The sequence below is a fragment of the Dromiciops gliroides genome, chromosome 4 (assembly GCF_019393635.1).
Source record: "Dromiciops gliroides isolate mDroGli1 chromosome 4, mDroGli1.pri, whole genome shotgun sequence".
Lineage (NCBI taxonomy): Eukaryota > Metazoa > Chordata > Mammalia > Microbiotheria > Microbiotheriidae > Dromiciops > Dromiciops gliroides.
Genome location: NC_057864.1, coordinates 24,363,250 through 24,389,819, shown reverse-complemented (window position 1 = coordinate 24,389,819; position 26,570 = coordinate 24,363,250). Strand labels below are relative to the sequence as shown.

At 49.0% G+C, this 26,570-nt stretch overlaps 1 protein-coding gene across 2 annotated transcripts in view; it reads left to right on the top strand.

Annotated features, from left to right (window-relative positions):
• Positions 1-26,570, top strand: part of ACOT11 (acyl-CoA thioesterase 11) — a 78,973-nt gene that overhangs the window by 18,420 nt on the left and 33,983 nt on the right. For both annotated transcript variants that reach the window (XM_043963816.1, XM_043963815.1), the window contains exons 2-3: positions 20,848-21,049; positions 26,210-26,279. In XM_043963816.1, coding sequence (XP_043819751.1) covers positions 20,920-21,049; positions 26,210-26,279 — 200 coding nt within the window. In that variant the 5' untranslated portion in view covers positions 20,848-20,919. The remainder of the gene's footprint in view (positions 1-20,847; positions 21,050-26,209; positions 26,280-26,570) is intronic.

Here is a 26,570-nt window from a genome sequence, read left to right as displayed (position 1 = left end):
GGGCCCTGTCTTTAGGTCTGGGTGAAACTCCACCCTGGAGGCTTAGAATGGGATGGGGGTCCCCAGCAGGAGCCCTCTGTGTTCCGAGGTTCTTGGATGTTCCCGGCTTGCTTTGTTCTCCTTCTCAGCATCCGCCACAGAAAGGACCTGAGAACTGGCATTCTGTAATCTGCCAGAACTGGAAAGGATGAGCGAGCATAGATCACGCATGCAGAATGGCAGAGGTGGGAGGGACCTGACTCCTGAGAAGTGCTGTATTTGGAGTCAGATGTAGATTCAAATCCTGACTGTGTTACTTACTGCCTGTGAAAGGTAGCTAGGTGTCACAGTGGTTACTGGGCGTGGAGTCTTGAAGACCTGAGTTCAAATTCAGTCACAGATACTATGTGACTTTGGGTGAGTCACTTAACTTCTACCTGCCTCAGTTTCTTCAACAGTTAAATGGGAACACAATAGCACCCACCTCTCAGGGTTGTTATGAGGCTGAAATGAGATAATATTTGTAAAGTGCTTAGCATGCTACTTGGCACTTAGTAGGTACTTTGTTACCTTCCTCTCCTCTCCATGTGACCTTGACTTTTCTGGGCCTCCTTTCTTCCTTTGTAAGAAGCTGGCCTTGCTCTAAATCTAGGTCCTATGATCATTAGTCCAAACCTCTCATCTTAGAGAGGAGCCCAGAGAGGGGAAGGGACTTCCCCAAGGAGTCAGAGAGCTGAGTCTGGGATCCAGGACCCAGCTCTAGTGATGGGTTTGGACTTCCAGAGATAAGCATGCCCCAACCAGGTGCAGTGATTTCTCATGGGCCTGGATGGTAGCCCAGGGAGGTCTCCAGGCTAGATGGCTCGGGTGATGTTCTGATTGGAGGTTTCTCAGGGCGGCAGGTGCCGGGAAGATGAGGACCTGGCAAGGGAGGTGAGGAGGAGCCCTAAATGAAAGGGATCCTCGTGCCCAGCCCCCGGAGCTCTCCTCTGCCCCTACCTGCCCCTTGGCCCATGCCTGCTGCAGTTTTCACCTGGGCAGAAAATCAAAGATTTGGCCAACTTCTTTCCTCTGCTAACAGCTTGTGATCTCAGAAGGCTGATGAGTCGCCCTGCTCTGGGGGCCATGGAAATGTACCCAGTGGATGGGAACACAGAAAAGGCATGATGGGCTTGGCCTTCTCTTTCTTTTCTCCTCTCCTCCTTTTTTCTTCCTTCTTTCCCTTTCTCTCTCTCCCCTTCTCTTCTTTCATCTCCCCTTTCTCTTTTTCTTTCTCTCCTTTTCTCCTCCCTCCTCTCACTTCTCTTCCCCTTTTCTCTTTCTACCTCTATATCCTCCTCTTTGCCTTCTCTTTCTCTCTTCTTTCCCACTCTCTCTTTCTCTTTCTCTTCTCTCTTCCCCTCTCTCCTCATTCATATTTCCCTCCTCTCCCTATTCACTTTTTTTTCTTTCTCTGGTGGTACGTTCCTTCCTTCCTTTTCTCCCCATGTGTGTTTCTCCTCTCCTTTCTTTCTCATCCCTCTCATTCTTTCTCTCAACCTCTGTTCTTTTCCCCCCGTTTCCTCTCCTGTGAACCTTCTCATTTTCCTGGCAGGTTCTCCTTCCCACCTTGTGGGTTATTAGCCCCAGAACAGAGACTGTGATGATGACAAATGATATATTTGACTTTTAAGGTGCTTTTTAAAAAAAAAAACCCCTCCCCCAACCCCTGCTCCCCTGGCCCAGAAGTGGGTCACTTGCGGGGTGATGGTGAGCGGGCTGCCGTCGCGAGGTAATGCATCTGGTTGCCATGGGGACCCAGAGGCAGCATCCGTCAACAGCCTTAAAAATTTGACAGCTGAGTGAGACTGAAGATTTTTAATGAGGCCAGACACTTAGTTCCTTTCAGTCCCCTAATATTCTAAAAATACTCCATCCATCTTGTTAATATTTCCAGGGTCTCCAGGGTGTAAATTAACGTGGATAACTGAGGCACGGCCCTTGGGGGGTTTGACACCTGAGAGGCTTTGTCTGAGAGGGTGGTGTTGCCAGTGGGTGGGCTGGCGCACAGTGGGGGCACCAGCATTACCCTGTGGCACGTGCCTGTCACCAGCCAGCTCTCCTGCCCCCTCCTCCCACTGAGCCAGGCCCGCCTTTCTTGGAGGGGCGAGGGAAGAGAGGAAGAAAGGAATCAGGGGAGAGGTAGAAAGGAGAGGGGAGAAGAGGAGGAAAGCGGGAGGGAGAGAAGAGGGGAGAAAGAGAAAAGGAAAGGGGAGAAAAGAATGAGTGGAGGGGAAATAAAAGGAGGGAAAAGAGGACGGTGACAAAAGGGATCATTCTATCTGGGGCTGGAAGGGAAGGAAATTTAGGGTTAATCTAATCCAATCCCCTTGTTTGAAAGGTATGGAAATGGAGCCCCAGAGAGGGAAAGTGACTTGCCCTGGGTCAGTAGTGAGGAGGGAGAGTGAAAGGGGAGGGCTCATTCTAATTCTAAGGGGCGCTGGGGAAGCTCCTCCCCACCTAAGCTTCCCTTCCAGCCCCTAGATCCAAGGCCAGCTCTCCATTTAACTTCCCTGGTAGAGAAATATTGTTAGGCACGACCGGCTACAGGGTTGATTTGTAAGCCCTGGGAGGGCAGGAGACGTTTCATTTTGCTCTATATCCCCCATGCCTGGCCCACAGCCAGCACTTAATCGATGCTGATGGTTGAATGGCTTGTTCCTGGGGATGGTTCTTTTGTGGGAGGGGTCATTGGGAAGGAGGTGATATGGCGGAGAGAGAAGGGAGAGAGGAGGAGAAGAATACAGATGGGAATTGGGGTAGAACAGGGAGGAGAGAGTGAAGAATTTAGAAGAGGGGAGGAGAGAATAGCAACAGACATTTACTAAGGCCTCTCTGTGCTGCTGGGATAGGTTGATCAATCAAAAAGCATTTATCAAGTGTCTACCATGTGCCGAGCACTGTGCTGGTCTCAGGGGATACAAAAATAAAAAAGGGAATTAGTCTCTGCCCTCAAAGAGCTCATATTCTATTAGGAGAGACAACAAATACATATCTAAGTATGTAGAGAAAAATAGTCCACAAGCATTTATCAAGCCAGGCACTGTGCTAAGAGCTAAAATTACAAAGGAAGAAAAAAACCCACCTAGAGTTCCTGCCCTCAAGGAGCTTACATTCTAATGTGAGAGACGAAATTCAAACAACCAAGTTTCTACAAGATGTAACTTGCTAACAAGATAGAACTACACAGTTGTAAGATAACAATAAGCAATGATATAATATTAATAGAAAATACTAGGATATAAAATATTTAATTGTAACATTGTACATAATCATAACATATAATGTAATATGTAGCATAATAGGATATATAATATGTAAGTAATAATGATAAGTAATAAGATATAACAAGGCATAACTACAGAGTTGTTATAGAAGATTGATGCCGAGGGAAGGCACTGATAGAAGACTACACCTGTGATTTCATTGACATAGGAAGTTTCCTGATGAGGACCCAATGCAGGATAATACCTTTTCTGCAGATTCATTTTAAAGAGTTCCCTAGACCCCAAGGAAGTTGTGACTTGCCCAGGGTCTTGGACATCCCTGTTTCACCCCTGATCTTATTGGGAAGGCCTCTAACTTAACTCCATTACGTATAATGCTTGCTGATGGTTTTAGGTAGATACTGCTTATTATTTTAAGGAAAGCACCACCCATTCCTAAGCTTTCTAGTATTGCCCAGGGTCTTACAGCCAGTGTCAGGCAGAGGTGAGATTTGAATCTGGGTCTTCCTGCCCCAAATCTTTCCCCTGACCCTAACTTCGGGGCACCCCCTCCCGACCCCGTCCCCCTGCCCTTCCCCACCATCTTCCCCTCAGCTGTCAAAGTGATCTTCCTAAATTGCAGGTCTGATGAAGTCACTCCCCTGCTCAGTAACCTCTGGGGGCTCCCTATGGCCCCCAGGATTAAATCTACAACCCTCTGCTATGGAGCTCCCATGTTCCATACACCCTCCACTTGCTCTTCCATTCAACACTAGCCTCCTTCTTGTTCCTAGTATGACTCTGCCTCTCAGCTCTGGGCATTTTCCCTGGCCCTCGCTCCTCATCTCTGCCTCCTGGACTCCCTGGTTTCCCTCAATCCCTAATTCAAATCCCTTCTTCTGCAGGAAACCTTCCCCAGACACTTAATTCTAGTGGCTTCTCTCTGTTGATTATTTCCAATTTGTACTGTCTATAGCTCGTTTGTCCACGGTTATTTACATGTGGTCTCCCCCAGGAGACTGTGCATTTCTTGGGAGTAGGGACTGGCTTTTGCTCATATCCATAGTTCTTAGGCCAGTACCTGGCACATAGGAGATGTCAAATGTTTATTGACTGACTGAGTGACTGACTCAGGGGTGGACTCTCCATCTACTACAATAAATTAAACCAAAGTTGAGACAACACAGTTTTTGTTCTCTTGGAGAGCAGAGTGGGGGTGGGTGGGTGTGCTGATGGTGGCAGTGGGAGAGAAGGAGAGAGGACTGAGAGCTCCTTCGTTCCCTTCCCCCCACCCTGGTCCTGCCCCACCCCCCACCTGGACTTTCTAGAATGGAAGTAATAACAGCTGACATTGACATAGCACCTTAAGGTTTACAAAGCACTTAATATCCATTATCTCATTGGATCAAATGAAATCTCGTATGTAAAACACTTTAAGGTTTACAAAGAGGCTTTATAAATCATCATTATTGATATCATTGTTATTAATACATTGAATTGAATCAGGCAGGGCAGAGAGGATTGTGTCCAGTTCTTACTTTTAAATTTTTATTTTTTTTAAATTTTTCAAGTATTTAAAAAATTAATCTAAGCCTCTCACCACCTTCCTTAAGCAAATTAAATTTAATGACAAAACCCCCCCAAACCAAATCCCTCCATACGTAGCTGTATATAAACCCCCACATCAGCTATGTCCAAAGGTGTATGTCTCCTGCATCTCAAGTTCATTGCCTTTCTGTCAGGAGGGGAGCAGCCTGTTCTATCTTCATTCTTCTGTGTGTGCTTGTGGTTTCTCATTTCATTGATCAGAGAGCTAAAGGCTTTCAAACTTGTTTTTCTCTAAAATGCCATTGTTGTTTAGTTGTTTCAGTTGTGTCCAACTCTTCATGCCCTCATTTGGGATTTTCTTGGCAGAGATACTGGAGTGGTTTGCCATGTCCTTTTCCAGCTCATTTTACAAATGGGGAAACTGAGAGAAACAGGGTGAAGTGACTTACTCAGGGTCACACAGCTAGGAAGTGTCTGAGGCTACATTGGAACTCAGAAAGATGACTCAAGTCCTGGTACTCTATCTACTGTTCCACCTAACTGCCCCAAATGTTATCATGGTGTATATTGTTCTCTGGGTTCTGCTCATTTCACTCTGCATCAATTCATGGAGGTCTTCCAAATGTCCTCTGAAATTACCCATTTCTTTCTTTCTTCTTCTTTTTTTTTAAAGTTCAGAATTGGATACTATCAATGGACTGGATTCAATGCAAAGTATGAGCCAATCCTTTCTTTTTTTTCTTTTTTTTTCTTTTGCAGGGCAAAGAGGGTTAAGCGACTTGCTCAGGGTCACACAGCTAGTTAAGTGTCAAGCGTCTGAGGTCAAATTTGAACTCAGGTCCTCCTGAATCCAGGGCCAGTGCTTTATCCAGTGCGCCACCTAGCTGCCCCCTTGAAATTGCCCGTTTCATCATTTCTTATGGAACAATACTATTCCATCACATTCCTATACCTTAATTTGCTCAGCTATTTCCCAATAGAAGAATAGTCCCTCAGTTTCCAATTTTTGACTGCCTTGAAAAGAGTTGCTATAAATATTTTGTACACACTGGTCCTTCTCTTGTTTCTTTAATCTCTTTAGACTATGTAGTGATTTCTCTGTAGTGGTAGTAGTAGTGGGAGGAGGAAGAGGAAGAGGGGGACGAGTAATAGTAGCATTATCTCAAGGTTAAAAGGTTTGCACTGTTTGGTAATTTTTTCTGGGTAGTTGCAAATTGCTTTGCAGCATTGTTCCCATTTAAAAGGCTATGAAACAGACACAGAGATATTGTCAGAGCCAGGATCCCATCCCTAGGTAGCTAGGTAGTTAAAGCACTGGGTCCTGGAGTCAGGAAGACTCATCTTCATGAGTTGAAATCCAGCCTGGGTGACCCTGGGCAAGTCACCTAATCACTGTTTGCCCCAGTTTCCTGAATTGTAAAATGGGGATTATAATAATACCTACCTCTCAGGTAGCATTAAAAACATTAATATTTGTAAAGTGCTTAGGCCAGTGCCTGACACACAGCAGACACTATATCAGTGCTAGCCAGTTATTATCATGCATCATCTAACCTCAAATCTGGTGCTCTTTCTAATCTAGCTCGTATGTTAGGATCTGGGTTTATACCTACTGCAGAGCAAACAGGACTTTGCTCTTGGGTGTGGACACGGGAAGGGGAATAATTCCCAGACTTGATTTGAGCTTCTGGGCTCATTGCTAGGCTGCTCTTTCCTCCCCAAACCTCACGTACTTGCTAACTGTTCTCTCTTCTCACTTCCCCCCACCCCCAAAAGAATTTGCCTCTGGCACAAGAATTCCCAGGTGAGACTCTAGGGAAGGCCTTGTTCTTTCTCTCTCTCTCTCTCTTTTTTTTTTGCTGGGACTCAATGGTCCAGAGCCCAGCCAGTACCTGCTGGGTTAGCCAATAATGGAGAGCCCAGCCCTCCCTGGCCCTAGAGCTTTCTGTCATGTTCACTGGTGGCTCATCCAGTGAGCACATCTGATCAGGGATGAATGAAATCCAAAATTCCAGGGTGGGACACAGCTGGAAATCAAAATTATTTCCAGAAAGAGACAGAGACAGAGAAAGTCAGAGACAGAGAGCTACAGAGACAAAGAGACACAGAGAAAGACACACACACACACACACACACACACACACACACAGACACGGAGAGACAAAGAGACTGAGATTTGTATACTTTCATAAATGCCCATCTTTCCTAGGTTATCAGGGAAATGGGCATGTTTGCTGGATGTTCCCTCACATTTGAGTCTGGTCAGTTGAAGACTTTGGGAGACCTAACAGGTGTAATAGATCAAAACCCGGGCTCAAGGTCCTGGGCTCTGTTTGCATCCTGCCCTGGACATTTGGGTTTAGAGCTGGTGATCTAGTCTAACTCTTGCTGTGGTTAATGGGGAGAGGGAGGCCAGGGAGGTTCAAAGACTGCTAATGATTTCCAGAGGTGGGGCTTGATTCCCGTAGCCACTGAACCAACTTCAGCATTTTCTCCATTGCCTTATTCACTTGCTAGGTAACCAAGGGCAAAACATAAGTTCTCAGAGCCTCAGTTTCTTTACCTATAAGATGGGAGTCATATCATCATTGCCAGATTTATGGTTGATGTGGCATCCAGGTGGCACAGAGGATAGAGCACTGGCCTTCAAGTCAGGAAGAACCAAGTTTGAATCAGATCTTAGCCTCTTACCAGCTATACGTGACCTTGGGCAAGTCACTTACTCACTCTCAGCTTCAGTTTCTTCATCTGCCAAATGGGGATGGTAAAAGCACCTACCACTCTATGAATTGATGGAGAGTGAATTGAGCAGAATGCAGAGAACAATGTAGCCTATGATAACAACATTTGGGGCACCTGTGTGGAGCAGTGGATAAGAGCATTGGATCTGGAGTCAAGAATACTCATCTTCCTGAGTTCAAATCTGACCTCGGATACTTACTTGCTGTGTGAACCTGGAAAAATCACTTCACCCTGTTTGCTTCAGTTTCCTTATCTGTAACATGAGTTGGAAAAAGAAATGGTGAATCGCTCCAGCATCTTTGCCAAGAAAACCCAGAATGGGGTCATGGAGAATTGGACATGACTAATCAACCGAAGAACAAAATAAAACAAAACATGTCTATGTTAACACATGTAAAGTGCTTTGCAAATCTTAAAGCACCATGTAAATGCCATTGTTATTGTGACTGTGATTGAGCACCTCTTGTAGGCTAGCTCATCCAGAGTGATGAGCAAACCACCAACATAGGCTTTTAAGTAGAAGATAGATAACCTCACTGTCAGAGACAGTGTAGATATGATTCCTGGCCAGGGCTACACATTGGACTGTCTGCCCTCTGAGGACTGGTCCAGCTCTGTGATATTTGAGAGAACAACTCTACCCATCCATCCCTCCATCCCTCCATCCCTCCATTGCTCTCTCTATGGATGTAGTAGTCTGAGATTTTGAAGGGAAGTCACAAGGAAGAAGGATGAGATTTATTGTGCTTGGTCCCAGAGAGCAGAATCAGGAGCAATGGGAAAATTACAGAGGCCACTTGAGGTTTGACATCAAGAAGCACTTCCTCACCAATGAGAACTGCCCCAAAGTTGCCTGGGCTGCCTTGGGGAAGTAGTGAGCTGCCTGTCCTTGGAGGGAACCTCCAAGCTGAGGCTGAATGGCCACTGATCAGGCAAGTCATAGAGGGCATTCTTGTTCAGGGACAGCTTGGACCCTTGGGGTCCCTTCTAACTCTTAGCTTCCCTTTTGTGTTTGAAAATTTGTGTCCCCCTTGCATTACTGAGCCCTAGAGACTCAGAGCCATTTCTATAACACATACAACTAGGTGTAGAATAAAATAACCCCCTTTGTGTCTTAGAAGGTGGAGTTCTCAGGCATTTAAAATATGTGAATCCATTAGAGGCAGGGTCATACAATGAAAAGAGAACTGAGGCCTGAGACTTCCTTTGGGCTTGCAACTTAGCTCAGTTTCCTCATCTGCTCCATAAGAAGGTTGGACTCAGAATCCACTGAGCTCCCTTCCAGCCCTAAGACCTTGCTACCTTCTTCTATCCTCGGGAGCCTGAAATGCATTCCCTCCTCACCTCCATCTTCTGGAAGTCCTCCTCTGTCTTCTAGCCACAGCCTAGGTGCCACCTCCTCACTGAAGCCTTCCCTGATCTCCTTTCCTCTCATTTGGCTGGAAGTGTTTTCATGGTCCTCAAGATTTCCCAAGCACTTTGGATCCCTCTTTTGACTCATGTTGAACATAATAGATCCCTCTTCCTGATTAGATGGTAAGCTTCTTGAGGGCAGACACTTCATCTTTGTATCCCCAGCATCTAGCACAATGCCTTACGTGCCTTCCTTCCTTCTTTCCTTCTCTTTCTTTCCATCCTTCTTTCTTTCTTTCTTTCTTTCTTTCTTTCTTTCTTTCTTTCTTTCTTTCTTTCTTTCTTTCTTTCTTTCTTTCCTTCTTTCCTTCTTTCCTTCTTTCCTTCCTTCCTTCCTTCCTTCTTTCCTTCTCTTTCTTTTCATCCTTCTCCTTTCTTTCTTTCTTTCTTTCTTTCTTTCTTTCTTTCTTTCTTTCTTTCTTTCTTTCTTTCTTTCTTTCTTTCTTTCTTTCTTTCTTTCCTCTCTTTCTCATTCATTCATAGGATGCTAGAAGGGAAGTAATATTAGATAAGGCTAGCTAAGAAGAGTAGTGGTAGGTCACAGGGACATTGATTGCCATGTCTATGAGTTAGGACTTTATTTTGTGGGTCAGGAGATGCTGAAGGGTCTTCAGTAGAGGAAGGACATGGCTAGTGACAACCATCTCTCTTTGGGGTGGCTGTTTGGAGAGCTCCAAGTTGGAAAGAAAAATAAATGTTGACTCTACTCCTTCTGGGAAGTTTATTGGGGAATTCCTCTCACTCCCCCAGTTACAAAGTGCAGGGCTTGATGTCAGTCAGACTGTCAGTGAGAAAGAGCCTCCTGGAGGGAATGGGGAGCCACTGAAGTTTCTTGAGCAGGGGAGCAGCATCCATGGTCAAACCCATGCTTTAGGAAGATATGGTTGGCTGCTAGATGTAGATGCCTGGACTATAAGTCAAGTGCCCTCATCCTCGACCCACCCCTGCCACCAGATGTCATTGTGACCTTGGCTGAGAGAAGAGTGCCAATAGGTTAACTTCCCACGGATGCCATGTTTGGCCTGATAACCAGGTGGAGCTTGGTCCTTTGTGCCGCATGGGGTTATGTTAGGTCAGGGACCGGATGACAGATTGGAATTGGAGCCAAGAGAAACAGATGTTTCACAGACTTCATTGATGGTTTTCTCTTCTCCCTTCTGGAGATAATTCCCTCAGGTAACTGCTGTGGGTCATAGGGTTAAAGCTGGGAGTAATCTTGGGAGACACATGGGGCATTTTATAGATGAGCAAACTAAGGCCCAGAGAGGTTCAACTATTTGTTCAAAGTCACAAGTCAGTCAATAAACATTTATTAAGCACCTACTATGTGCTAGGCACTGTGCTAAGCATTGGGAATACAAAAAAGGGAGCAAAAGACAGTCCCTGCTCTCAAAGAGCTTACAATCTAATGAAGAAGACAACATGCAGACATATATACACAGCATGCTATGGACAGGATAAATAAGAGAGGGAAGTCACTGGAATTAAGAGGAGACAATGAAAGTTTCCAGCAGAATATGGGATTTTAGTTGGGACTTACTAGAAGCCAAGGGAAGCCAATAGGTAGAAAGGAAGAGGGAGAGTGCTTCAGGCATGGGGACAGCCAGAGAAGATGCCTGGAGCTGACCCATGGAGGGTCTGCTCTGTAGGTCAGCCAGGAGGTCGGGGTCACTGCATGGAAGAATGCCTGCTGGGGAGGAAGGTGTGAGAAGACTAGAAAGGGAGGAGGAGGCTGGGTTATGAAGGGCTTTGAAGGCCACAAGCAGGATTTTGTGTTTGACCCTGGAGGGAATAGGGAGCCATTGGAGTTTACTGAGTGGGCGTGGGTAACATGGTGGCTGTTGTTGGGTTGTTTCTGTCGTGTCTGACTCTTGTACTCATTTGGGGGTTTTCTTGTCAAGGATCCTGGAGGGATTTGTCCATTTCCTTCTCTAGCTCATTTTACATATGAGGAAACTGAGGCGAACAGGGTGAAGGGACTTGCCTGGGGTCCCGCGTTTGGGGTTTTCTTGACAAAGATGCTAGAGTGGTTTGGCCAAGCTGGAATGGGAAGCCCGTTCTTCTGAGTGGAGTCTATTACTACATGCTCTGGGGGTGGGAGGTGGCGCCCTACAGGGTGGGACAATGTTCTCCATTAGATTTCGTTGGATCACAGCTTAGCGGATGTTATTGCCATCTGGGTCTTCTTGGGGAATCTGGGCAGGCACACCCATCGGAACCCCTGGGCCATCAGTGCCAGCCGGCCGTTAGCTCCCTCAGTAAGACCTGTGCTCTCTGACCCGTTCCTTGAAGGCGGAAGGTGGGGCTGATTCCTTCTCATCCTGTTTTTGAGGGGTGTTATTCATGGATGTCGTATTGGAGTTCTGAGGGGCTTTGAAATGGGAAGAAACCCCTTTTGCAGCAGCCACAGGGCTGTATAGAGTCATACACAGAGCCCAGAATGGCCCGGTTGGGAAAGAACTTAGAGCATATCTGAGCTGGGAGGAACCCTTTAATCTAAGCCCCTAAGAAACTGAGGCTGAAAGTGCTTGTATCACACAGCTAGTCAAGCTCTGAGGCGGGACTTGAAGCTTGGTTTTGAGTCTTGTAGTTGTCCCCATGCATCATCAGTCAACAAGCATTTACTTATTAAGCACTTGTGATTTGCCAGGCATTGAGCTAAGAGCCAGGGATTCGAAAGGGGGCAAAAAACAAATAAAAAAACCAGTCTCTGCCCTTCAGGAGGCTCCCAGTCTAAAGGGGGAGTATACCCCTTTGTTAACCCATGAGATAGACAGGGTAAGTTAGATGTAACCTACCTAGGGAAGGTACTAGAGGTGGAAGAGGCTTCCTGACCATAGGAAGTGGGGGTGAGGCAGGGTGAGCCAGAGATGAGGAGGGAGAGCAGTCCAGGCATTGGGGAAAGGCAGGGTCAATCGTTGGGGTTGGGATGTGGAGAGCTGTGTTTGAGGATGGGCAGAGGGGAAAGTCTCCGCCATTTCATGGATGTAAATCATCTTCTTCTGAACAAGAGAGAACTCTAGAGGACAGGCACCAGTTTTTCCATCTCCCCCAAAGTACCTAGAACAGTGTTGAGCTGAACTTGTTGGCTTCTAAGGTTCTCTAGATCCACTGGACTTGTAGCTGCATGATGGTGGGCCAGTCATGACCCTCTCTGAGTCTCAGTTTCCCCATCTGTAAAATTGGGATAATAATACTCGAGGTTGCAAGGGAAGTGCTTTGGAAATATCAGTGTTTTAGAAATGGAAATGGAGAAGATGGGGAGGAGATTGGAATGAAATACACTAATGACATCAGTGGGGTTGCTGCCTGTGCTTGCTTCAGAAATCAGGGGTGAAATGACACCCCTTGCAAGGGGCCTTGGGAAGCATTTCATGTCTAGCATGGAGAGACTGTTTTGTATGGAAGCCCTGTGGGGCAGGGGAAAAGCACTGGAGGGGGACCAGAAGGCCCTGGGCTCAGGTCTAGCTATGACATGGCCCTGCTGGGAGACCTTGTGCAAGTCCTTTCCCCTCTATAAACTGCAGTTTCTCTATCTGTAAAATGGAGGAGGAGGGGAGGGAAACACTTTGAAGGGCTAGAGAGAGGGATCCTGGGGTTATGCCCTCCCCCATTGGCCTAAGGTGGCACCTTTGCAGGCTGGGATACTTGGTGCTACTCAGGAGCCTAGGAGGCTGGGCAGAAGGAGGGACCGGCTGACCCTTTGGCTGCAGTCCCGGTAATGAGGATGGGGATGGTGAGGCCCCAGGGCCTCTCTGGCTCCTCAATGTGTGTGGGGGAAGGGTGGGCTAGTTTCTGTTCAGGGCAGTCCCTTCTGCTCAGTCTTTTGTGTCCCGGGAGCCTGGGCCCCTCTGGACAATGAGACCATTGAAGGGGAACAGCTGTGAGTTTCTCTGGCCCAGAGAGGGACCAGTACCTTCTGCAAGTGCTGCAGAGAGTGGGAGGTGTGAGTGTATGAGTGTGTGAGTGTGTGTGTGTGTGTGTGTGTGTGTGTGTATGTGTGTGTGTGTGTGTGTGTGTGTGTGACTAGCCATGTAAGAGAGGTGATGATAAAACTTTGGAGCCCCCTCCCGTGGGGTGACAGAGAGCAGCAGATGGTCTGTTACAACAGCAGAGAAGCCTGGAAACTCAGAATGTCAGAGCTGGGAGGGGCCTTAGAACAGGGAATGTTAGAGCTGGGAGGGGCCTTAGAACAGGGAATGTTAGAGCTGGGAGGGGTCTTAGAACAGGGAATGTCAGAGCTGGGAGGGATCTTAGAATAGGGAATGTTGGGGGCAGTTCAGTGGCACAGTGGATAGAGCACCGGCCCTGCATTCAGGAGGACCTGAGTTCAAATCCGGCCTCAGACACTTAACACTTACCAGCTGTGTGACCCTGGGCAAGTCACTTAACCCCAATTGCCTCACTAGGGAAAAAAAAAAAAGAATAGGGAATGTCAGAGCTGGGAGAGGGTCTTAGAACAAGGAATGTCAGAACCGTGACAATCAGTGATGAAGAGAAAAGAGAAAAAGACTTGCTAAGAGGGTATCCTGGTAGTTCCCTTAGACAGTAATGAGGTCCTAGACCATGAAGAGAAGAGGGGACAAATTCAAGAGCAATTTTAGAGCTAGAATAATATACATTGAGGTGCCAGAAAGAGGATCAGGAGCCAGCAAAGAGGCAATTAGAAGGTCACTTGTGATGCAGGAGGGGTGGGGTGCTCTGATGGCCTCTTAGAAGAGATGATCAGCAGCGTCAGGAGCCACTGGCCTGGAGGGAAACCCTGGAATTTGGTCAATGGTGACCAGCAGCAGTGACAGCAGAGTCAGAGAGTAGGGAAGCGGAAGTGCAGACCTCAGGTGCAGGTGGCTTTTTCAAGAAGTCTTTGCCTAGAGTATACCCTCAAGCTAGGCTGATGCTGTGGTTGAGGGAGCCAGTGTTTCAGCAAGAGCTGGACAGGCAGGAGCGCTGGCTGAACCCCCTAGATAAATGTCAAGCCTTACGCAGGCTCAAGAAATCAACCTCTCAAGTACAAGGAGGCAGAAGCACGGTGCAGCAATAGTTTCTCTAAAGAAGATCAGGGAGTGAGTTAATGGTGTGATGGGGAGGCCATGACAGCTAATGAATGGAGTTGTGGACCACAGCAGGAGAGGCCTGGCTCCTGAGAATAAAAAGGCGGTTGGCCTGGGCCAACATCTGAAGCATAGCGTGATTGGTTCTGGGTGCTGCTATTCAAGGAAGGTCATTGATCCAAAGGAGACTGTTCAAAGGGGTGGGGGGGCAGTGACAATAGTGACTCTCATTTGAGGATCAGTTCTAGCCTGATAGACTCTTTTTTTGTTTTGTTTTGTTTTGGGGGGCAATGAGGGTTAAGTGACTTGCCCAGGGTCACACAGCTAGGAAGTATCAAGTGACTGAGGCAGGATTTGAACTCAGGTCCACCTGAATCCAGGCTGGTGCTTTATCCACTGTACCACCTAGCTGCCCCTAGTCTGGGAGACTCTTCAAGCCTTGGGAAGAGATTCAGCTTGTTTTGTTTGTCCCCACCCTCCCCTCCACGAGGCTGTTTTTTGTTTGATATTGGGATGAAGTTCTCAACCATGAAGGGGGTCCCCCAAATGGAATGGGGGCTGCCTTGGGAGGGGGTGGGAACCCCCCTCTGGAGACCCCTCTAATAGAGGCCTGGACCTCTTGTCCAGTACATTGTTTTATGGACCTGGATTGGCCTAGATGCCCCCTCCGAAGGACATTCCAACTCTAAAATTCTATGAAAAGGGAGGAGAGATAGGGCAGTAGCTGAATCTTCAAGAGAAGACTTTCTTAGGATTAGGGAGAGCTGGGACTATTTGTTGGGAGATAAAAAGAAGCTGGGGTAGAAGATGCTCGAGGGTAGGGGCAGTCTAGGGGGATAGATAGATCTGAAGAGTGGAGGGAGGGGCTTGTCACATTTCCAATGCCATATCCAATAGGGTGCCCTACTTAGATTTAGGAAGACTTGCCTCTGATACATTCAAACTAGGTGATCCTGAGAGAGTCACCCTCCTACCTGGGAAATGAAAGGATTGGACTTGATGACCTTTGAAGTTCCTACCAGCTGTGAATCTATTATCCTATAGTATCATTTTACAGATAAGGAAACTGAGGCCCAGATAGAAGGGGAAATATCCCCTAGTAAGGAACGGTACAGGGGTAATGGGGCACACCATGTGCTGCTGTTGAGGCCTGTGGTCTCCCTTTCACACATCCCCTGAGGCTGGGCTCTCAGGAGCAGAAGCCTCAGAGCCTGGGACCATGGTTTCCACTTGGCATCTCCACCAAATGCCCTGATGTGATCTCAAGGCATCTTCCCACCCAAACAAGATCCCGTGACTGGCCTTGGTGGGGGGAGTCGGGATGGGGAGTGGCTGGCTTTCCCAGTACCATTGGCCTTTGGCTGGGGGCCTGCCCCCGGGCTCAGCCAGTGTGTTCTCTGGCCTCCCACTGTCCCCCAGCTGGTTCTCCCAGAAAAAGGGAGGGCAAGCTTCGTCATCCCAGCTGGGAAGCAGCTGCCTCTCCTTGGCTGGGCCAGGAGCTTCCCATATAAGGAGCGGGGAGCCAGGCCATGCTCTGACACCCCCTTTGTCTATTCTCCCCGTCCCCTCACCGCTGTGGTGTGGCTGCTCACTCTGGGTGAGGAGGGGTTGGAGGGAGCTAAAAATAGGTTCCTGCCCCTGGCAGTGGAGCCTCCTGCCTACTCAGAGGCAATAAAAAGGCCAGGCTGGGCAGCATGGGCCCAATGGGGTGGGAGAGGGGGCAGCCTGGGGCAAGGATGGCAAGCCAGAAAGATGGAGAAGCACTGGGGTGGGCTCTCTAGAACCTGGTTTGTGGGCTCATATTTACTGTCTCTGTGGCTGTGGGCAAAGCACTCTTGCTGGGACTTAGTTTCCTCGTCTGTCAAATGGTGATTAATCTGATTTACCCGGACGATTACGGGGGAGCGTTTTGTAAGCTTTTGTCCTGGATCCTGGATCCAGAGCTGGGAGGGACCTTAGCACCCTTGGAGTCTAACCCCTCATTTTGTTTTTTGTTTTTTTAATTTTAGTGAGGCAATTGGGGTTAAGTGACTTGCCCAGGGTCACACAGCTAGTAAGTGTTAAGTGTCTGAGGCCAGATTTGAACTCAGGTCCTCCTGAATCCAGGGCCAGTGCTCTATCCACTGCGCCACCTAGCTGCCTTAACCCCTCATTTTAAGGGTGAGGTCACTGAGGCCCAGACAAAGGGTGACTTTCTTGGGCTCATACAGTAAGTGGGATTGGGACCCAGAGTTAAAATGGATCTCGGGGGCCTTTGAGTCTGGTCCTCTCATGTTACAGAGGAGAAAACTGAGGCACAGCAAGGCTGAAGGGACTTGTTTAAGGTCATACAGGGAGGAAGTGGCAGAGAAGATGGGGCTGGGGGCTGGGAGCTATCTTCAAGGATCTTAAGGACTTTGACCTGGAGGAGGGATTTAGATTTGTTCTGCTGGGCCCCAGAGAGCAGAACCAGGTGCTATGGAAGAGGGGGAAACCAGACAGCCAGATGGACAGACAGGCAAGGCAGAGACAGAGAGAGGCAGAGAGACAGAAAGTGACAGAGACAGCAAAAGAGGAGAGAGATGGAGACAGAAAGAGAAAGAGAGAAGAGAGAGACAGAGATGGAAGAAAAATAGAGACAAAAACACAAAGTGAGACGGAGATAGAGACAGACAAACAGAGAGGAGAGAAATACAGACAGGAGAGATAGACAAAGAGAAACAGAGATGGGAAAGAGAGAGGGGGAGAGACAAAGAGACAGACAGAAGAGAGACAGAGAGAAGAGAGATAGACAAGAAAGATAAAGACAAAGAGAGATGGGGAGAAAGGAGGGAGACAGAGACAGAAGAAAGAGACAAAGACAGAGACAGGCAGAGACAGACAGGAGAGAAGGAAACAGGGACACAGATGGAGAGAGAAACAGAGAGAGATGGGGGAGAGGAAGAGAGGGGTAAGGGATCAGGGAAAGGAAGAAAAGAGAAAGAGAGGGGGGAGGGAGAGAGCAAAGAAAAACACAGAGAGACAGAGTGGGGAGAGAAAGGAGAGAGACACAGAGGAGAGAAAGACAGAAAAAGAGAGACAAATGGAAAGATAGATAAACAGTGAAATATGGGGAGAGAGGAAGAGGGGGAAAGGGAGTGGAGAGAGGAAGAAGAGAGAGAGAGAATTTTTTCTCAGTATAAGCAAGTTTCCTCACAGTGCCCATGAGTGGAATATGCTGCCAGGGGAGGTAGTGGCCGCCCCATAACTGGTCTTCCTGGTATGGAGGGGATTCTGTCCATGTATGACCTCTGAGGTTCTGTCCAACTCAGAGATTCTGGGCCAGACCCATGTGTACCCCCCCTTTTTCTTTCAGGGCAGTGGGGGTTAAGTGACTTGCCCAGGGTCACACAGCTAGTAAGTGTCAAGTGTCTGAGGTCAGATTTGAACTCAGGTCCTCCTGAATCCAGGGCTGGTACTCTATCCACTGCACCACCTAGCTGCTCCCCCCTGTGTACCCTTAACTGTCTGCTTTTTACACACATGTTAACACCATCCCCATAGACAGACAGACAGATCCTCATAGATGCACACGCATGAATGCACTTCACTCTCTCTCTCTACTCCCCCTGCCCCGTCCCCCACCCTTCACCACAGCCAGGAGCTGCCCAATATCTCCCACTCTTTGCATCAGTTTTTTTCCCCCAGTAGGTTTTTCCCCTTGCCAAGGGGTGTGTGTGTGTGTGTGTGTGTGTGTGTGTGTGTGTTTCCAATTTTAACACTGGCTCTCTTGCATGATGTTATGCATCTCTCTCTCTCTCTCTCTCTAGTTTGCTAACCCGAGGCGCGTGACAGCCCGGGAACGCCTGGCACTTGTCACCATGGTAACAGGCTGGTGGTGGGCTAGCTCACTCACTTGGAATGTGGGCCCCAGGAAGGCTGGCTCTGGGGGAAGTGGGAGGGGGGCTCCACCAAGCAGTCTCTCGCAAAGGTGGGAGAGAATGAGAGAGGATTGAGGGACAGAACCTTGAGGCGAAGTCTGGAGCCAGGGCATTGGGAAGATAGGGAAGCTTGGAATCAGGTTTCCGGGTCTGGTGCCTCTCTCTACTGCTAACTTGCTGGGTGGTCTTGGGGAAGACCCTCCCCTTCTCAGCCTCAGTTTCTTTCCTTTTAAAAGGAAGAGATTGGACTGGACAACCTCTTCAGGTCTTCCCAGCTCCTCTTGTGTGAGGCTTCTTCCCCAGGCTGCTCCTGGCTCTGCTTCCAGGAGTCTGTCAGGGCACAAGTGGGAGAAGCCCCTGGGGGTCTGCTGCATGCCTGTCACACCTGTGGGGGGCCCAAAGCCAGGCAGGGGAGGGGGTCAGGACTGCCCTAGAGCTTGGGAAAAGGTCTGAACTACAAAGAGGATGGGCCTCAGATCCCGTGCCTCCAAGAAGATAGGATTTAATAAAAATAAACAAAGTCTTATGTGGGGGTTAAAAAAAATGAACTCCATGAGTTAGATGGGGGATGTGTGGCTAACAAACTCCCTTTCTATGAAAAAGATCTCAGACCAGTGATCAATGCCAAGGTGGGCTCTCTATTCTCTCCTTACTATTTGATGGAAATCAGAGGTCAGAACTTTAGAACAGGGGATGTCAGAGCTGAGAGGACCCTTAGAACAGGGAATGCAGAGCTAGGAGGGGCCTTAGAACACAGAATGTCAGAGTTAGGAGGGGCCTTAGAACAAGGGATATCAGAACTGAGAGGACCCTTAGAACAGGGGATGTCAGAGCTGGGAAGGGTCTTAGAATAGGGAATGTCAAAGTTGGAGGGGACTTAGAACAGGGGATGTCAGAGCTGGGAGAGAAGTATCTTAGAACAGGGAATGTCAGGGCTGGGAGGGGCCTGAGAACACAGAATGTCAGCACTAGGAGGGCTTTAGAACAGGGAATGTCCGAGCTGGGAGGGACCTTAGAACAGGGGATGTCAGATCTGGGAGGGACCTTAGAACAGGGAATGTCAAGGCTGGGAGGGATTTCTTAGCACACCGAGCCAAGCCTCATTTAACTGGTGAGAAAAATGGGTTCAGTGATTTGCCCAGGGTCACCCAGTGCTCTAATCAGGAGTAGAAGCCCTGTCTCCTTATCTCCCTTCAGTGTTGTCTCCACTAAGCAGCACCTTCTAGACTAACCTGACCAGGGCCCTAAGGATGTCTAGAACAGCCTCTAAATCTGCTACCCAAAATGCCTGACAGAACTAGTCAACACTAAGTAAATTAAACTCCTCGAAGGAAGGAAACATTTATTAAGTGATGACTGTATGCTCGGTGCTCTACTAAGCACTTTTTACAAATGTGATCTCATTCCATCCTCAGAACAACCCTGGGCAGTGGGTGCTATTCTCATTCCCATTTTACAGGTGAGGAAACCGAGGAAGAAAAGCAGCCAGTGACTTGTCCAAGGACACATGGTTCATGTCTGAGCCTGTGTTTGAAACGAGGTCCAGGCTCAGCAGTCTAACCATTGTCCCACCTAGTTCGCTTGGCATATAAAAGGCACCTTGCAAATACTTGTTGGGTTGAACCAGACCTTTTATGTGTCATGGGCCAGCCTTGGGCTGTCTGGGGGAAATCTGTGGAGCCCTTCTCAGAATCAGGTTGTTGTTCTTTTAATTCATTCATCAAAGGCAATGCTAAATCTCACTTAGTAAAAATAGAGATATAATTGTTACCCCTGCATGGGTGCCAACCCTCGGTTACCGTCCTGCCCCATGCAGCCTGGCTTCCTAAACTGGGGCCCCACATATGGGGTTGTGTAGCTGAATGTGGGGGTCATGACAAATTTGGCCACAGTTCATATTCTGTAGACCTATTTTATAGATCTATGCACCTGGGTCAGGTAAAAATAAATATGTCTGGGGAAGAGGGGTCATGGAGAAAGTGGAGGAAGCCCTGCTTCAGAGTGTAAGCTATTTGAGGGAAGGGGCTGTTTGTCTTTATGATCTTAGTGCCCGAGGCAGTGCCTGGAGCCTCTTGTAGTAAATGCTGGTTAGGCCATGGGTCCTTCCCATCAGATGCAGCTGGAACCTTCCATAGCCGCTCTCCCTGTTAGAATGGGGGCCACTGGGGCAGGAAGGGCCTGACTTTTCTGTCTGGACTTATGAATGGCTCTTAAAATAACTAATGAATTGAACTGATGATTGACCAGACTGGATCGGTACAGACAATGGAGGGTTGCCGGGCCGGGCCGGCTGTAACTTAGCATGGTGATCAGTCTGAGCCTGGGGCTGGGAGCTGCTCAGGCATGGGGGAGCAGAGAAGAGGCCAGCTAATGGGGTAATGGTGGGGGGGCACACAAACCTTGTGTTGGGGAGCCCGTGGGTCTGAGTTACAGTGTTGGGGGCCAGGGTGGGGGGCCTTTGGTGAGGCTCTGGTTCCATGGGCCAGGATGGTGTGAGGAAGGAGGTGACCCTCCAAGTCTGAGATCGGGGAGCAGTTGGAGCAGGGGTTAGTTCGCTCTGTGCCCTTCCCTCCTGGGGCATGGATGGTGCCTGATCCAGAGCCGGTGTGGATTTTTTTTTTTTTTTTGCTAGTGTTGAGAGGCTTGGGAAGCCTGGGAACTTGGGTCAGCAGGGAACTGAGGCCAAGTGGATGAGAACGGACTGTGGTTGGCGATTAAACAGGATTTTCTCTCTCTCCCTCTCATTCTTTGCCTCTCTCTATTTCTCCCCCTTTTCCTCTCTTTGTCTTTTATGATCTTTTTCTGTTCTCTTTTTTGTTGCCTCTTTCTTTCCTTCCTTTCCTTCTTCCTTCTCTGTCTTTCCCCTCTCTGTTCTTTTCTCTTTCTGGTCTCTCCTTTTCTCTTACTCTTTCTCCTTCTTCTTCCTCCTCTCCTCTTTGCTCTCTGGGACTGTCTTTCTGTCTGCCCTAGGGCCTTACCTCCATCTTCTCGGGCCGGGCGTCCCGGAAGCAGGCTGCCCGAGCCCAGGACCCAGCTGACACCATGGAGACCTATAGGAACCCAACAGAGGTGCAGATGAGCCAGCTGGTGCTGCTATGCCACACAAACCACCGAGGGGAGCTGAGCGTGGGGCAGCTGCTGAAGTGGATTGACATAGCCGCCTGTCTCTCAGGTAAAGTCCAAACTCCTTGGCTTGGCATTCGAAGTATCGCACCACTGGGATTTAGGCTATCTTTGTAACTTCATCACACACTGCTTTCCTCTGTACTCTGTGGCCAAATGGAACTTGGTGCCATTTCCTGTACACTCATTTTCCCACCTCTATACCTTTGCTTGTGCTGTTCCAGACACCAGGCATGCTGTCTAATAGCAACAATGGTGATGACGACTCATGATTCCAGGCCATTTTAGAGTTTAGGCTGCTTCTTTTTTTGGGGGGGGGGGCAGGGCAATGGGGGTTAAGTGACTTGCCCAGGGTCACACAGCTAGTAAGTGTCAAGTGTCTGAGGCCGGATTTGAACTCAGGTCCTTCTGAATCCAGGGCAGGTGCTTTATCCACTGCGCCTCCTAGCTGCCCTAGGCTGCATTTTAATCTTAACAGCACTATGAGAAAAGTATTGTAGAATCTCAGGGATCTTGATGTCATCTCATCCAACTCATACTTGGAATCCACAGATGACCTGAGCAAGGGTCATTGAGTCTCTAACTGAAGACCTCCCAGGAGGGAAAGCTCCCTCCCTCCCAGTCTCAGATGGCTCATTGCCAGAGAGCTCATGCTGACATCTGACTTCCTGGGCTCCTTGTTCTGTTCCCTGGGGTCAAGCAGAAAGTCTAATTACTTCTCCCTGGACAATTCTTCAGATACTTGAAGAAGGATTCCTTGCACTCCTATTTATTATTTGCATGAATCAGTCATTAAGCATTTATTAAGCACCTACTGTTTGCCAGGATACAAAGAAAGCGGAAGACAGTCCCTGCCCTCAAGGAGCTCACAGTCTAATGGGGGGGGGGCACAATGTTAAAAAGGTGAAAAGCAGAGGGGTGGCAGTAGGGGAGGCCTGGGGGGGGTGCCCAGAACAGGGTATAATAAAATTGTGCTGCCCGGGTGGGAAATGACCCGAGGAGGTGTGAGTCACAGAGTTGACTTCATTTTGCAGAATGATCGTTCTGGAGAGTAGGAGATCCAGGAGAGTGGTGGGGGGATGAGGGGAATTCCCCAAGTACCCTTGTTGAATGGTGGGTGATCTGGGAGGAGCCCCCACCTGTCTGCCTTCCCCTCCATCCAACCAGAGAGAGCAGGGGATGACCTTAGGCAAGTCACATCCTTTGTCTAAGCTTCAGTTCTTTCTCCAAAAAATGATGCTGTCTAAAGCCCCTCCTGGCTCTATAGTCTTTTCTCTCTCCCTCCTCGGTTCTTTCCCATTGCCTCATCTGGAGCAGTAGAAACAGTGCTAGGTTTAGGGTCAGGGCACCTTTGCCACTTATGACCCATGTGACCTTTGATTTGAGCCTCAGTTTCTCCATCTCTAAAATGGGCATCAAACTCCTTGAGCTAGCCCAGCTGTCAGAGGAGCCATGAGGACAATGTTCATCTACAAGGATGAACACCGTTTCGTTCTTTTTTTTTGTTTTTTTTTTTTTTGGGGTGGGGGTTTCGGTGAGGCAATTGGGGTTAACTGACTTGCCCAGGGTCACACAGCTAGTAAGTGTCAAGTGTCTGAATCTGGATTTGAACTCAGGTCCTCCTGAATCCAGGGCCGGTACTCTATCCACTGCGCCACCTAGCTGCCCCACCGTTTAGTTCTTAACGGGATCTTCTTTCTGGTTTTGTGTCCTGAGCCCATTCATCTCCCCTTCCCTCGTTCCAGCTAGCCTGGAGGCACGGAGCTGTGGGATGTCAGAGGAGCTGGGCTTTTCCTGCTTATGAGCTGGGCGAGTCACCGTGTCCCTCAGGGGCTCAGTTTCCTCACGTGTAAAATGAACTAGATGAACCCCAGCGTCCCTTCCAGCCCTAAATCTGTGGTGCTTTGGATGTGGCTGGTGGTGTTTGAAAACTTGGCTCCCAAATCCAACGACTTGGGACTTTTTAAAGAGAACAAGGTTTCCCCAGGGGCTCTTGGAAGAGCAGCCAACCAAATGGTGGTTTATGGAGCAAGAATTCAGTGGGAGGCCTGTGCCTCCTGAAGGTCCTTTCTGTTCCAAAAAGGTGTGTCTGCCCTTGGCCTTGTTTAAAGAAAGACACAAAGCCTCCCGTTCCTTTCCCCCTGCCTGGCTGCACAAACAAAGCCAGCCTCCCTCAGTGACCACCTGGGATGGAGCCAATTCAGTGCAGTAAGCACCCAGTAGATACCTACTGTGTGCCAGGCTCTGGGGTTTATTTTGAGGGCCGGGGACATATGATGAAGAAGGAAACATTGGCCCCTAACAGTCAAGGGCAGCCCACCCGGGGAGGAGAGGGTGGCTTCAGGCTGGTAACAAGCCATCCATTGTCCCAGGGGCTTGGCAGGTGGGGTGGAGGGAAGTACTGACAAGCCTCTGGCAGTGAGAGCAGGGGCCCAGCCCGAGTCGTGCCTGCCTGCCTGAGCCTCCAGCCTGAGTCAGGGAGGGGTAGAAGGTAAGGCCCCCTGCTGGGGACGCTCGATCAAGTGATGGAGTAGGTGGTTTTTTGGTTGGGGCAGCCCCCAGAGCTGTGGGGGGAGGGAGGGTCCTAGAATGTGAGGCAGAAGAACCTCAGAGCCTTGAATGTCGAACAGTGCATGTGAAATGTGAGAGCAGGAAGGGAGCAGCTTAGAACCCAGGGCATTGGAGAAGGACGGAATGTTAGAATGCAGAACCTAGAACATGAGAACACAGAACCTATAGTATTAGAGCAGGAAGAGATCTCAGAGCACAGAATTATTAGAATACTGGACATAGCACACAGTATTAGATCACAAAACAGGATACTTTAAAAACAGCTTTTTATTGGTATCTCTTCTCCTCTGTATCCCTCCCCCTCTCCTCTCTGAGAGAGCCATCTCTTATCACAAAGAAATTTTTAAAAGAGAAAAAGAACAAGAGGAAGAAGAGAGGCATACAGTGTTGCAGCAGGAAAAGATCTTGGAACCTAGAACATAAATGGTTAGAACTGGTAGATACCTCGGTATGTGTGCTTTTAGAACCTAGAACATTAGGCCAGGAAGCTATCCAAGAACATAGACTCTTATTCTGTGAGCTCCTCAATTAGCTCATCAATAAGCACTGTATTAAGTGTTATTGTTCAGTTCTTTAGTCATATCCAACTCTTTGTGACCTCCTGGACCATGTCCTTGGGCCTTTCTTGGCAAGGATGCTGGAGCAATTTGCAATTTCCTTCTCCAGTGTGTTACCATTTTACAGATGAGGAACTGGGGTAAATCAGGGTTAAATGGCTTGCCCAGGGTCACACAGCTAGTAAGTGTCTGAGGTTGGATTTGAACTCAGGTCCTCCTGACTCCAGGCCCAGTCTTCTGTGCACCTCAGTGTCCCCTGGTCTCCAGAATCATCTTTGTAAGAGCTTAAGATAAAATACAGAAGATTACTAAGGAAACCACTTGCACTAGAGGACAATTACCTAGTTGTTTTTAAAAAAGCAAGTTCAGGGGCAGCTAGGTGGCTCAGTGGATAGAGCACCAGCCCTGGATTCAGGAGGATCTGAGTTCAAATCTGGCCTCAGACACTTGACACTAGCTGTGTGATCCTGGGCAAGTCACTTAATCCCAATTGCCTTACCCCCCCCCCCCCAAAAAAAAAAAAAGCAAGTTCAAATCTGGCCTCAGACACTTAACACTTACTAGCTGTGTGACCCTGGGCAAGTCACTTAACCCCAACTGCCTCACTAAAAAAAAAAAAAAAGCAAGTTCACAGATCCCTGAACTAGGAGGGTCTGGGACCAGGAAGAAAAGCGCAGGTGGCCAGTCCAGTCAGCCAGGTACATTGGACAGCGCCCAGGGCTGGGAGTTAGGATGCCTGGTTTTGAGGCCTGCCCCTGCGGGACCCAGAATGGAAGCTCTTTGCAAGTAGGCATGGTCTCCTTCTTTGTACCCCCAGAGTACAGAGTCGAAGCTTAATGAATGCTGGTTGATTGGATTTAAAGTTCAGACAACCTGGGTCCTCTTGCTTATCTGCATAAGGTTAGCAGGTCCCTTCTTTTCCAGCCTCAGTTTCCAAATCTTTAAAATGGGGAGGGTGAAGTGGGTGAGCTCTGGGGGCCCTCAGAGCTCCAAATATGTGCTCTTGTGACTTCACTGGCCGTGTGACCTTGGGCAAGGTGCTTCTTCTCTCTGGGCCTGTCTCCTCAGCCCTTGGTGTGCCTGGGTGCGTGTTCCTGGCAGGAGCCCAGAGTGGGGATGGTTGGGACAAGCTGTGCCAGCAGCTCTCCCTTCTCTTCCTTCCCGCCCACGAGCCCGGGGCCTTGAGCCAGGGGAGCTGCCTCATAGGTGGGGGTGGGGATGGGGGTGGGGAGGGAAGGAGTAAAGACCTCCAGGGTGGAGTCACCGAGCTCGCCTTCCCTGCCACACCACAGGGAGCCAATGTATTAAATTCATTTTTTTAATTTATAAAGTCTCCCCAGCGGTTTCTTGTAGGGGAAAGATAATCAATGCAGCTTAGGGTGCACACACAATAGCATTAAGGAGCTAATTAAATTTTGCAATTAGATGTTGCTACCCTGGTTTTTTAAGTCTTGGTTGGCTCAAAAAAATATGGTGTTTTTTTTAAAGGCAAAAGCCTTGATCTCGTCCCAGTGGCCGTCCTGGGGAAGAGGGGTTGGCTCAGGCTCAGAGGGCAGAACAAGGGGCAGTGGGATGGGCTGGGGGGCAGATTTTGACTGGATGTCAGGGTGGAATGAGCTGCCTTGGCAGGGGGTGGGTTCTCCCTCCTTGGAAGTCTTCAGGCAGAGAGCCCGAAGGGAGGCAGGCACTGAGGGCATGCCACACCAGCAGGGTTGACTTTAAGGAAAGCCAATGACAAGCTAGTGTCCAGAGGATGACTGGGCCACCGAGGGAGGGACCAAAGATCATGAAGGCTGGGGGGAGGGGAGGGTTGGAACCTGGGAGTTAGCTGGGCGGCCTCGATTGGAGCCAGGCCCTCTGGGCAGAAGTCTCAGAGGGCAGTTTGAGGCTGCCCCAGCGTGTCCTCAGGAGCCAGGCCCACTTTACCCTAAGGCCCAGCTGGGCCTTTGCCCTAAGGCCTACCTGGGATTCTTGTTCAGGGCAGGATCTCAGAGGTCCTGAACAGCTCCAGACTTGATTCTGGGGAGGGGGCATTGGGTGACTCTGGGGGCACTTGCCCCCTTCTCTTTGCTTGTGTTTAGCTGAGAGACACGCAGGCTGCCCGTGTGTAACAGCTTCGGTGGACGACATCTATTTTGAGCACACCATTAGGTGAGTGACCGACGGCTGCATCTGCTCTGTTCTCCTCTTCCCCAGTGAGGGCTGAGCCCCCTCCCCTATCCCAGCGACCCCTGCCCTTGCCCTGCCTCCAAATTAGGTCCTGCAGGTCCAGGTTGGAATCCCGTGTATTTAGCCCTAGAGAAGAGAAGGCTTGGGGAGAATACAATGAGCCTGACCTGTGAGGGTCTGAAGGCTGTCGGGGAGGAGGGGGCTCGTTCTTCTCGGCCTCAGAAGGCAGAGCTGGGACAAGCCCTATTTTAGGGTGGCAGCTGAGTGTGGGGG